Source organism: Leguminivora glycinivorella, chromosome Z (assembly GCF_023078275.1).
Source record: "Leguminivora glycinivorella isolate SPB_JAAS2020 chromosome Z, LegGlyc_1.1, whole genome shotgun sequence".
Lineage (NCBI taxonomy): Eukaryota > Metazoa > Arthropoda > Insecta > Lepidoptera > Tortricidae > Leguminivora > Leguminivora glycinivorella.
The window spans coordinates 19,415,102-19,428,119 of NC_062998.1; the positions used below are offsets into that span (position 1 = coordinate 19,415,102).

The following is a 13,018-nucleotide window of genomic DNA, read 5'->3' on the forward strand; positions in this document are numbered from 1 at the left end:
GCAATTTTTAAAAACCCTCGCCGGCATAGTACCGCGAAAACTTCGCTAGCGTAATTGCGTATGTCAATCACGACGAAATGAACATGTGTTTCGCAAAGCGAGCGAGCAGTATTCATGAATTAATCCGGTTTCTTTCAACAAAAAACAATAACAGTTAAACTTTAAATAGAGTAGTGCTTCAAACAATTTGAAACATATTTATGACTATTCGATTAAACTGATATTGCAAAATATTTACAATGGTACTGTAACGGTCTGAAAACATTGCTTCATTCAAATAGTTGATACATTGATAGTGGAATCTAAAACCAAACGCCCATCCGAGGTGTTTACGTTGAAATGCAAATTGATCAACGCTTCCCGTCTCTAAGCTGAATGCTAATTGTGTCGGAGCGACGTCCAGAGTTAGATTAGAATAGCTTTGTTTAGTTAATTGTGATGAAATTAAAAGTGGAAGCATTAGAACAACCGCACAAGAAATGAAAATGAAAAGTGTAAGCTTTAGAACACTGAAAAAATCGTAGTGATACAGTTAATATTAAAGGTTCGACACTCGCACGAAAGGTTCACAGTCTTAACTCGCTTTCGATCAAAACATTCGCAATTCGCAACAATCAGCATAATTTCAATAACAGTATCACTATAAAAGGAAATCTTGTCTTAAGCCTCCGCCACACATAAAGCGTTTTGATAGCGTAGCGTTAGCGGAGCGTCAGCGGAGCGCAATGATAGCGGTGCGCTGGCGGAACTCCGGCGTTCCGCTCGCAATCCGCGCTCGTTAGTTCCCGCCGGCGTCCGCTGGGCGCAACGCCAGCGTTCGTCCGGCGCACCGCTATCGTTGCGCTCCGCTAACGATCCGCTATCGCTCCGCCTACGCTATCAAAACGCGCATATGTGGCCGAGCTTTTAATTAGGAAGAGAATACAGGTCAGAGGCATTGTTTAACGTAGTAGGGTTGATGATATAGTTGAGTATCGATAAAAGTCGATGAAAATTACTCATATTTTCTCAATCCCAACTACGCTATAACAAAATCTGAAATAATAATATAATACGCAATACACATTAATTTATACACAATAAGAAGTGTCAGATAATCAGACGTAGTTATTACTTAGAAGAAAGAGATAATAGTAAGTAAGTTAAGCACCTGTCCATCAGTGATGTGGCGCACGTTGATCTTGAGGAAGCGCTGCGGGGCGCTGCTGCTGGCGGGCGCCTCCGGCGAAACGGGCCGCAGGCTGTCCAGGATCTCTGCGCACACCACACACATCATTATAGAGGACCACCTATTTTCACGTCTACACTTAACGGTATTAACAGGTTCGATGAACGTCACTTTCCGTCACACAAGTGAAATAAGGACTGCATATGAAGCATAAGGAATCTTTGCTAGGCCCTTCCTTGTATACCTCAGCGCTGTTGTCGCGCGCACGCATTTCCCATTTTGATAAGAATGAGACCAGCGTTACAAATGAAACGCTAGTATCGATAAGGGTAAATTAGGCACTTGCCAGCATCCACTTCATTTTAACATGATTTGACACGCAGCCCGACGTTTAATTTAATTCAAAAGTAATCGATTCTCGTGTAGCCATATTATATGACATCACGTTGGAAACAATTTACCAGATGACATCCTCCTGTCGGCCAGTTTCAAAATAGGATATTGATATCACAGATTGGTTCTGGTTCGTAAACATTAGGATCAAACTTATAAAAACATTTTATTATCACGTGTATAGACTCTCGGTCACGTTTAGACCGAAGTCAGAAAGTTACTTTTTGTAACTTGTTCTTTCGATACTTTTAATTTGGGTAATACTTATCAGGATTTTAAATGTTAGGATGGAAGTTAGATGAAAAAATTAAGAATAAAAGTGTTTAACAATGGTGAAAACTTTTTTATTCGGGTCTTTTAAACCGACTTAAAAATGTTTGAAGAGGTTGTCATATTGGTCCTATTTTTGTAAAAATGCAGTAGATTGATAATGATACTTAATATCCTCACACATTATAGGCATACATATGGTGATGTTTGTATTTGCAACAACAATGCATGCCTGCATTAGACACGGAACAGAACACCTCAATGACATGTATTTTGCGTTTGGCGAGTTGTCTTATTCGTCAGGTTTGTCCAGTAGTCAAGGTTCCAGGTAGATGGGTTCCACGAGGAATTGAAGATTATATAGCATTTGTACCATGATGTTACCATATACATTAATAGTGTAAATGCAATGCCTATGCCTAATATTTTATTTGTTCAGGTCAATTATAACTGTATATCTGATTGGTACAAACTTGTAAATACATAATTTTAATGTTTCGTCAAACTGATTTGCGAAGTCGGTCTTTTTTATTAAATCGTAGATAGATATTTTATTTAAAAAAAACATGCTTAAGATCCTTGAAGAAAAATGACATATTTCTATTTTCTGAAGAAATAATTGTATTATTATATAGTAGCATTGTGTCCATTGCAAGCAACAATGAACGTAATGCACACGCGATTCCAGAGTTGAAATCTGTGTGCTCACGCGAGCAACGTGCGCGTGCACTATGGCATTGGCTCGCGGACATAAAGGATAGCAGTAATAGAAAATAATTAATGAATGCGTACTCTGTACTCTGAAAGATAATCTATTTTTTACTTCGGCAATGTTTTGATAAACTTAGTAGGTATCAAACTCATGTGCATTGGTCATTAACTGGCAGGCCGATATCGTCCGGCCAACTGATAGCCAGTGGGCCCCTTAACACGCATCAACATGTTTACAAATTATGGTGTTTATTCAGTTAAAGGAGTTTTTGTTACTTTTATTTAAGTATTAAACATTTACTGTCGTGTATATTACGTGCATTCATTTTGGTACAAATGTGTATTCTTTTATACACAATAATAATGATCATAAATATTAACAATGCCAACAAAGTTGGTGAAGTTAAAATGGCATTCGTTAGTGTGTGATAGTGTTGTGTGATAGTGTTATGCGATAAGCGCCGCGACGTATATTGGCACAGCTGGGGAGGCGGTGTGTGCTGTGGTACCTTTTTCTTGTGCGGGTTCGCTCGGCGGGCCCACTGTCGACTCCGACGTGTTGTCCCCGCTCTCCGAGGGACCATCGGAGTCCTTATCTCCACCTGGAATGTCAATCCTACGTAACTACTTGGGTAAAATAACACCGATGACTTGTTATTTTCTTTTATTATTTGTTACACCTAATATTACATAGCTTATAACATTTATAACAGCGAAATGTGTGTAAGTATTGCTTAATACTGTAAAGTAAAACGATTTTTTCCATCAACGTACCATTATACCAACGCTTAAGAAAGTCTACACTGAACATATTGCAGAGGTTTGAAACACGTTCCACTACAGCACTTATCTTGCGTGGTAATGAAATGAATTAGATAAGTACATTATCATAGTCACTGGCAGGCGCTGGCGCCGGCGATAACCATCAACAATTGATTTGAGATCGGGGTAATTATAGAGTGTGGTCGAAAGTGCAGTTTAAAATAGTGACGGGTTGTAGCGCGTGAGGCCGGCTCTGTAGCGCGCCCGCGACTGCAAGCTGCCCGCTGACGGTGGAAACTCTTGTTTACCTACTGTGCAAATACGAGAAAAATTTTGTTTCATGTCTACGTCGCACATGAATGAATAACACCAAGGCTGAATGTTATTGTTTTGTTTCACGCCGGCCGGAGCTCTCTGAATCACGCCTCTAATCGATGTCATTGAAGGTACTTAAGGAGATAGCAGTTGAAAGTGTCCGAGTTCCGATAATAGATCCACATACAAACAGGCGTATTCTAATTATAAGAAACGTCAAACATTTGCTCTGGTCACGGTGAGGAATAGAATCAGTCAGTTGGGTTAGAGAAACGTCACTTTTGACACTGCCAGATCCGATTCACATCGTATTCAGATCGATTTTGGCTAATTAAAATGATAACATCTAACCTAATACGCCTGAAAGCGTTAATAACACGTATACTTTCTCGAATCATTGCAATTGCATTTAAATGCACCGATATGGACAATACGTTGTAGTATTGTAGATACTTACTTTTACAAACATACTAGACATAGTGTACCAAATCTAACTTAAGATTCGAAATAAATGAAGAGATTGATAATAAATTAATTAATAATTAATAAAGGTATTAGGCACCTAGTCAGATTCTTATGAGAGTTAATGAAAATCTATTTGTCGGCGAAATACCCTACTATTACCAAAGTGGCCATGTATACAGAATGTGATATATGGACTTTTACAACTACGAGTCCGGTCGTCTAGGTATTTTGTTCGTAGGTTTGGCCTATAATATTCATTGTCTGCCACGCCTAGGTATATTCCACGAAACGAAAATACACGGTTCAGAGATATCTAGGGAATTAATGTTATCTATTCAAATCACAACCGTGAATACCGCCACGCCAGAGAAATCCATTTTCCGAGTAATCCCAAACGATTGCACAAATGTTTCCTTATCGACTAACCGGCCGATAATATAAATGAACTACTATTGCAACTGAGTGTTGTTAACGATGAAGGTCGAGTTTCGCAAAGCCTGTAAAATTTGCGCGACAAGCCGACACTCCGCGGCATAGTTTTGTCAAAGTCAAATAATACTAGCTATACATAATAGTACATTGTGCAACAAGGGGAGGAAGTTGAATATTACTAACGAGAGTAAGTTAAATCGCGACGGCTTGCCGGAGCGATTTAAAGACTCGAGTTAGTAATATTCATACTCCCTGAGTTACACACTAGACGTGTGCGCCGCGCCGGCGCGCCGCCGCCGCCGGTGATTTTGGTCACGCCGCCGCCGCCGATTGTTAATCGGCGTGAAATCGGCGTGACCTTGGTGGTTAATAAACTGCTCAAACTTAGTATTTGATTAAATTTTTGGACTTTTTATGCTTTTATTTGTTACAATTTCCAATATTATATACTTTACTTTTATTAAAATATTATATATTCAGCACTAAGAAAGATTAGGAACTAAGGTTAAGATGATGAAGATGTGAAGTTATAATGGCATGCGAAAACCGGATATGCGGGGAGATCTGTGGTAGTGACAATGTTGACCTAGCATACGACTTGACACAATGGTTTTCAGCGTCTACGAGAAAACCACACGTGGAGAGCCAAGAACTTTCCCTGTTGGATCTTCTGTTATCGTTTCATCTGGATGACTACCATATTGTAATCCATTCAAGGTTGCATGGCTCCTTGAAATAATTATCCGTTCTAAAATACCCACGTGCCCACCGCGTCGGGAAATTGCTTATAGGCGCTGTGTAACTCGGCAGATTGAAATAGGGAGCGATCGTTTTTTGCGTCTTACTCTTAGAAGTATACTACCCAGGTAACCCAGGTTTGCTTCACTTCGCATGATCCTAATTTTATTCTGCAGGAAATAAAGCTTTTCATTCCATTCTCTGTGGTTTCAAGTGCCAAACTTCATTTTGATCGTATCGTGTTTTAAGTGGCCTAATATGTGTCTCACTGCTGAGAAAACGCCTCCTCTTCTTTCCCCCACTCATCACTTTTTGATGCCCGCTCCCGCCAGTCATTATAAAATGCGTCCAGGTCGTCCTGGTATCTCTTTTTTTCGTCTGCCTCTGCCCCGGCTAAGCTGCGGTAACCATTCAGTTGCTACTTTGGCCCACCAATCCAGTTGCATTCGGCAAACATGTCCTGCACGTATCGTAGAGCACATGGAAAATTATTCAGTGATCCAAGAAGAAAAAAAATAGAACCGCTGTCTGCGTCCAACTCAAATTGCCGATAGCTATATGTCGGATGTTCGTTTCCAGCATAGTTCAGCATGTAAAGCTCTTTTTTCCTCGACAGTGATAACGATGGAATTCTTCTAATTGTGCTGAAGTTGTATGCTTCTGAGAGGTCATCAATATCGAAGACCTCTTTTTCAGCGTAGACCCAACCTCATAATAAAAAATGAGCTTTGGCTTTGATATACGTAGCTCCAGCCTACGATCGCGGTTGGCACAAAGTTCTTGTTTCGAAGCTTCCATCATAAGAGATTATTCGAACGGTTCAGCAGCTTTCTCGCAAATACAAGCATAAAGGTTGAAATGAAATGTTCGGTTCAGACTACATTCATGCTGGATTACTGGTAGCCCTTAGGGTTATAATATATAATAATATCGTTCAGTAGCAGTAGAAGTAGTGTAGTAGTAACATTCTGCAAAATAGTCGCTGTTATGTTGATGATATGAATCTTCTTACAGCGCCAATGGAAAACTTAATTGAGAGACCCAATTTACAAGTTTCCCATTATCATCACTAAGCTCATCATAATGAAAGAGTTGCTTGTAGGTTCACGAACATTTAAAGAAGGAATCCTTAAATGCAAGCCAACATTGTTCAAAGAAGGTTTTGTGTCAGCAAAGGATAATTATTAGCGTATACCTACTCGAAAGTATTTTTTCCTATTCCGTGTTCATTTCCATGTGTTATTTAACTCATAGTTTACATAAAACTATACGTAGTACACCGGTATTGGTCAGTATTTCAAGAATAATAACAAATAAATACGCCGCCGCCGCCGATTTTTTGGCAAACGCCGCCGCCGATCGTTTTATAATCGGCGCACACGTCTATTACACACAATGTTTTTCATCACTCTCGCAATGTAAAAAATATGTAAATAGATGTAAAAAAGTTAAGTACGGTACAAGAAATTTCATTATTCCCTTGGGAGAACGATTTTTCTATAACTCACGCTCCGCCTGCGTGCAATAGCACATTTAAAGTGCGGGTGTGATGAAAAAATTTCTTTATTCCTAACCCTGAAAATTTAAACCCCGTTCGGATTCGTGAAATGATTCGTCATCATTTATACATCAAATAAATAATATTGTTAAATTTAAATGCTTATTCTCCTGTAAACGGAATATTAATTAAATTTCTTAAAACCAATATTTTTCGAGTAGTATTTAATGACAAATATAAAGCATTGTCTCGTTTTTTTCGTAAACAATTGGCGAGACTACTTACGACTGAAGAAGTGCGTTAGAATTATAGAGTGTTTCGATTAGAAGGGGTTCGGATTAAAAAGGTCCTACTGAATATGGTTTTAGTCCGTTATGCAAGGATTATGCAACAATTATTTAAGGCAGAACTGCGCTTCAAAGCTTTAAAAATTAGTTAGGGACCAAAAATAGGGAAAATATATGTGTATAAAATGAGCGTGAGGTCACCTTTCTTCTTGTCCGGTACGAGGAGCCGCTGTCCGGGGAAGATGAACTGTGTGGCGAGCCTGTTCAGCTTGGTCAGCTCCGAGGGCGTTGTGTCGAAGCGCGCCGCCAGACTTAACAGAATTCGCAATACATTACCTCTTAGAGTGTCACGGTCGCGGACCTGGACATAAACCATTATAGATCATACTACCGAACAGGCTCCGTAGCCGAATAGCATTTCTGCGACGCCAAACACCGCACAAATTATATCTATCTCTATCGCTCTTGCGTATTGGCGCGACAGAGCGGCTTTTGGCGTCGCAGAAATGCCATTTCGCTACGGGGCCAGGCAAGCTATGATAACGGTCATTCAAAAACAAATCAATTATGCATCATACGAGTATTATATTCTTGATTACACTTAGTCAGGTGTCCTTAAGTTTATCAACTCATGATAAAATATGAATAACTAGATAACTACATTGAAAGCAATCTACAATGAAATAGGTACGTCGTTTAATTGTTAACAGCTGACGCTATTTATTATAATACTGTTTAAGTTTTGAAACTGCGTGATGTTCCAAATTCCATATATGTATAAATAAATACATACAAACGTTTTTACAGTAACATTCCAACGAAGAATACCGTGGACGGACTGTTTTTAACCCTTTACAAGGCATAAACATGTCAGTAATTATCGAATTTAGCACATCAAGTTATTGTTTTCTGTAGTATTTGACTTAAGAAATCAATATTTATAGCTTGCGGGCATTAAAAGTGAGTGATGTCTGCGTATTTTTAATTAAAGATGTGTGTATGTTTTTTTTAAATTATGGACTCCGAAAACGGTGTTGGCCAATGGAGTGACGTCACATAATTCAGATCAACTATGGAAATTAGAGGTAGTAATCTGATCTCTATAGAAGCAACCTCTATTGTATTGAAATTCATAGTCGTTGACGGGTGTGACAATGTGAAATATTTTTTCTAAATATACTGACGTCATGTCATAGATATTCTATAGATTAATATGGCTGATGTTGTTTTTGCCTGATCACGTAAAAGTAAACTTTAAATAATTTTTTTGCGGGTTTTTAAGTCGTAATAAAATATGGTACTATTTTTTTTCGTTTAATTAGACAGTAATTAATAATATAAGACATACTATGAAAAAGGGTCAAGTAGCCTATTATGCATTAATTGAACCCTGTCATTGTGTAATAGAGTTTAAAATTAAGTGGGAAATATATTCCCTAAGCCTTATTAGGTAAATACGAAAAACAATACACTATAATACACTGTTACAGTCGGTTGTACCAAACCGTTTGTCATAGTTAAAGCGTTGCTAAATGTTTTATTGTATGGGAAGTTCCATAGATCTCTGCTTCGTGACGTTGATCTGTCTGTCAACTGGGGTTGATGAAACTGGCCCTTAGACTGGTAGAGTGACAACTGACATACCTACTGGCAGTAATTTAGCCGATACAGAATACTGGAACGTACCGTGTAAGTAATCGTCTTAATCGGCGGCGGAGGTGGTAATCGTTTGGCGTGTTCATCCTCATCTGAAACAAATGCAATAAGTTAAATATAGCTCAACACTTAATGCTGTTATTATTTACTTCTTCTTTCGTAACTTACAACGTGTTTTAAATTATGATTCTTATATCCAAAAATGATGCTGATACTATACAGGGTAAATCTATTTCCAGGCTATTATTATCCAGGCTATTCCCAAATTTCCCTCCTCTCGCTAGGGGAAAGAAACGGCGAGTCCCACACATCGTGCGTAACTGCATTCTCACTCTGTCAAAAAAGGGATAAACCTATTCCTTTTTAAGTAGAAGCGAAAGGTCCAATAATATGTGATATTACCAAGAAAAATTAGAACCTGTGCCTCTTTAAATATTTTTTCATCACACTCGCACACTAAATGTGATTTTGCACGCAGGCGGAGGTGAGTTATAGAAAAATCGTTCTCCCAAAGGAGTTATGAAATTTCTAGTACCGTATTTAACTTTTTTTTATCTTTTAACATATTTTTATATTGCAAGTGTGATAAAAAACATTGTGTGTAACTCGGGGAGTAAATAAATAAATAAATATTATAGGACATTCTTACACAGATTGACTTAGGCCCACGGTAAGCTCAAGAAGGCTTGTTGTGGGTACTCAGACAACGATATATATAATATATAAATACTTATATATATAGAAAACATCCATGACTCAGGAACAAATATCTGTGCTCATCACACAAATAAATGCCCTTACGGTATGAATATTACAAGCTCGAGTCTTTCCGGCATCGGCAAGCCGTCGCGATTTAACTTACTCTCGTTAGTAATATCAAAGACATATATAACTCCGTATAGACAGATAAAGTCAGAAAAAAATGTACCTCAGTACCATACAGAAAAAAGTACGGTGGCCTAGATGGCATTACACCTTTGGGGTACGTTCAGCTAGATGGCGCTAATATTAATATTTGACATTTTAAAACATATCAAGCTAAGAATATGAGCCAAATTGTCAAAACTGAGGTTAAAAAGTTTTAAGCCTGTGTCGAGAGATGACAGTCTATGCACTGTGATTACACATTTTACTTCGACAGTAACTCTCTATACTACTCGATCCTCTTTGTACAATGTACTATAGTATACTTTGCTTGATAGCGCAAACATCACGGAAAATCTATCTAACTTTTGATTCTTGTAATGTAATTTTACTCGACGTATTGAAACTCATGGCAACCACACCGTAAGTGTATGACCCTGTAAGTAAAGACTGTATCGTTAAGTATGAAGACAACTTTGAGTAGCCGTATTTATTTGCTATTATATTTTTTTCTTATAACAAGCCATGGGCTTAATAAGGCACATAATAAGGTACACATTTTGTCCTAGAAACTCGACGTAAAGCATATGGTTTAGACAGTATTGACTTAATCCTCCCGAGTACCAATTACGATTCCGGACAAATGCTACTAGAAAATTCACAAAGTGCGTAAAAGACGATACGATTGCGAAAAAAAATTGTATGGTGCGAACCTCAACGACACATGATCCACAAAGCAGAATATCTGGACATAGTCTAGCCACTGTTATTTAAAAAAGATATAGTTCAGGATCTGTGTATGGCGGCCATTTAGAGAATGTGGCATGGTGCTTACTCTAACTCCGACTTTGATGTCGAATTTGACTATCATACATTGTTTATATCGATCTGGTTTAAGAACTGTTCAAACACCATGAATGTCAATTAGACTTTGGCCTATGGCTAATTTTTTTATCTGTTTCTCTCATCCTGCTAGCATCAAAAATTTACGGCAATCCGGAACGTTGCTCAAAATTGCGTTTTTTTAAATTATATAACTTCGCCGCATTTATTCTACAAGTACCCAATTGGAAAAACCATGGAGACGACTCTTAAAGAATATATTTTGGCAGCATATTAACCTTTGTTTGTTGAAATCGTACAAAGAGTCATTGAAATATTCTCAAATTAAGCCAGATAGGGGTTGTCCGAAATTTATTTGCTAGACCTTAATGAAAGTACCATAAAGTCCCTAAAATAAAAAAAATATCAGACCTTCTTATATCAAATAGTACTTACCAATACCTTAAGATCATACTCTCGGAACATAATAATACAAAATTATGCACATGTCAACATTTAGACGAGGTTTGTTTTGTCCTTATACTTAACGATACAGTCCATATTTCGACCACACCGTATACAAATAGGTAGATATTATACTCTGTATCACCGTATTCAGGCTGTGGAAACATGAATGACCTGGAGAGAAGGTGCAGTAAAACCTAACATACTCACTGGTCATTTTCACTAGAATTAAACATTTTCTAATTTCACTTATTTTAGCGGGAAACCCTACCGTTTAGAAATTAAAACTCTCGCTATTTTATTCCACAGGAAACATTTGGTGTTACTCTACATGTTAGTTTCTTGCGCGAGTAAATAAAATCGCTACTTGGTTTCTTTCTCTCGTCGAACAGCTGCGCAAACGTGTGTTCCAGCCACCAAAACCAAATGTGAAAACAGGTTCGTCAATATTCGCACACGTGATAATATACCTATTGTACCCATATTTATATTGAACAATTGTTAAGGAAGTATGTTTTCCTTCCCATACGCAGAGATGATTTTCAATAATTGGAAGAAACGCGCAGCAAAAGGAAGGTAAGGTAAGAATTCGAACGGAACCTATGTCGGCATTACCAAAGCACATCTCGGTCACTGGCGATCAAATATATGAAAGAGACGCGTTCCTAGCACACATTCTATGCTCGTGTGGGTGAATGCGTACCATGCTTGTATGAGTAAGATATGACAGGTCGACTGTTCTCGTTTTTGACAGGCGGTATCTGTGAGGTAACCGGGAGGGGTGGGCGGCACTTTCAGCGGGGAGCGGGAGTGGCCATACTGTACGATAGTACTCTTTATCATACTGTGACCAAAGACACCAAATGTATGGCGAGTACTTTATGTACATTTTAATAATGTTCCATCATATGACCTTACCTCAAGATGAGTCCTAATAATTTGCCCTGATCCCATTCACTAATGGTCAGCGCAGCAACTTTTTTCACCACATTTACCTCCCGTCATTTCATTGATCACTTGCATTAATTTCATATCATCTTTCAAACAGTCAATGCACCTCTTCCTTTGTTCTAACCTCATCTATGAGGGTCCCATAGATGTAACTCAGTAGTTATGTTTTATAAAAAAAAAAACATAATTTTTATGAACGGCTCTACCGATCGTGATAAAATTTTCGTAGGATGTATTTATCAAGCTCTACGCTCGCCCTGGAATTTTCTCTTTATTTCATATGCACTAGAAAACTCAAGAGCCCACATGTGTGTACATCAGCATATTTATTTATAAGTACATATGTATAGTTCAATTTGTGGCCTTGTTCTTTTCACTGCGTTCTCAAAATAACATTACACGCGATACCAAAGAAAAGGACTCGTAAAAGCTAGTTAAGTGACAAAAACTTTGTTTAGTTCGATAACAATGAATTTATATATAACTTTGAACTATTTAAAACACAAATACATTGGTATAAAAAAAGACAAACAGTACTACGCAGTTAAGTCGACATGCCTTACAAACTCGTAAGGCACAGCGGGTATATATCGACTGGGGGGCAATTGTAACTGATAAATTTTTTCCATGTTTTACAATGTTTGCATTATTAAATACAGGCTTGACCTAGTGTGAAGACTACTGTTAAACTAAGAAACATATTGTAATGTATGTACCCAAACCCACTTATGTAAATCTTGCTTGCTCCAATTGTCAATAAAGAAATTGTTGTTGTTGTTGTTGTAAATAGAGTGTCCACCGGTTATATATGGCAAGCGTGTTTAGTGGATACATGTGGAACTCAATAGTGTAATAATGGAAAAAATGGATCAGTTACAATTGTCCCCCAGTCGATATTTGCCCCGCTGTACCTTACTACAATTTACTTAACATTTCGTGTAAAAATGTTTAGTTCTGGTGTTTTTGGGTTCTTTTTAGGTACTCAAAATCATTAACATATTCATTCAAATGCTGCATGAAGTCCAATTTCGAGGTTGATCTCACAATAAATTGCTAATATATAACTACTTGTAGGTATACGTATCCATTCCATAAATTATTGCAGATGAGGTGATTAAATAAACAACCTGTAGGAACTAAATATACTTAGTACCAAATTTTGCTAAATAGTTTTTTGACAAAGATGGCGAAACGATCTTGACGCCTTTCTGAGGAACTGGC

At 37.8% G+C, this 13,018-nt stretch overlaps 1 protein-coding gene across 14 annotated transcripts in view; it reads right to left on the reverse strand.

Annotated features, from left to right (window-relative positions):
- The window catches only part of LOC125241351 (TLD domain-containing protein 2), a 99,063-nt gene that overhangs the window by 47,384 nt on the left and 38,661 nt on the right, over positions 1–13,018 (reverse strand). For 13 of the 14 annotated variants that reach the window (XM_048149776.1, XM_048149782.1, XM_048149781.1 and 10 more), the window contains 4 exons: positions 8,726–8,787; positions 7,241–7,400; positions 3,052–3,144; positions 1,151–1,254 (listed from right to left, as the gene is read on the reverse strand). In XM_048149776.1, coding sequence (XP_048005733.1) covers positions 1,151–1,254; positions 3,052–3,144; positions 7,241–7,400; positions 8,726–8,787 — 419 coding nt within the window. Of the gene's footprint in view, positions 1–1,150; positions 1,255–3,051; positions 3,145–3,316; positions 3,587–7,240; positions 7,401–8,725; positions 8,788–13,018 lie in introns of those variants that run through there. The other variant, XM_048149787.1, reaches the window with a different exon arrangement.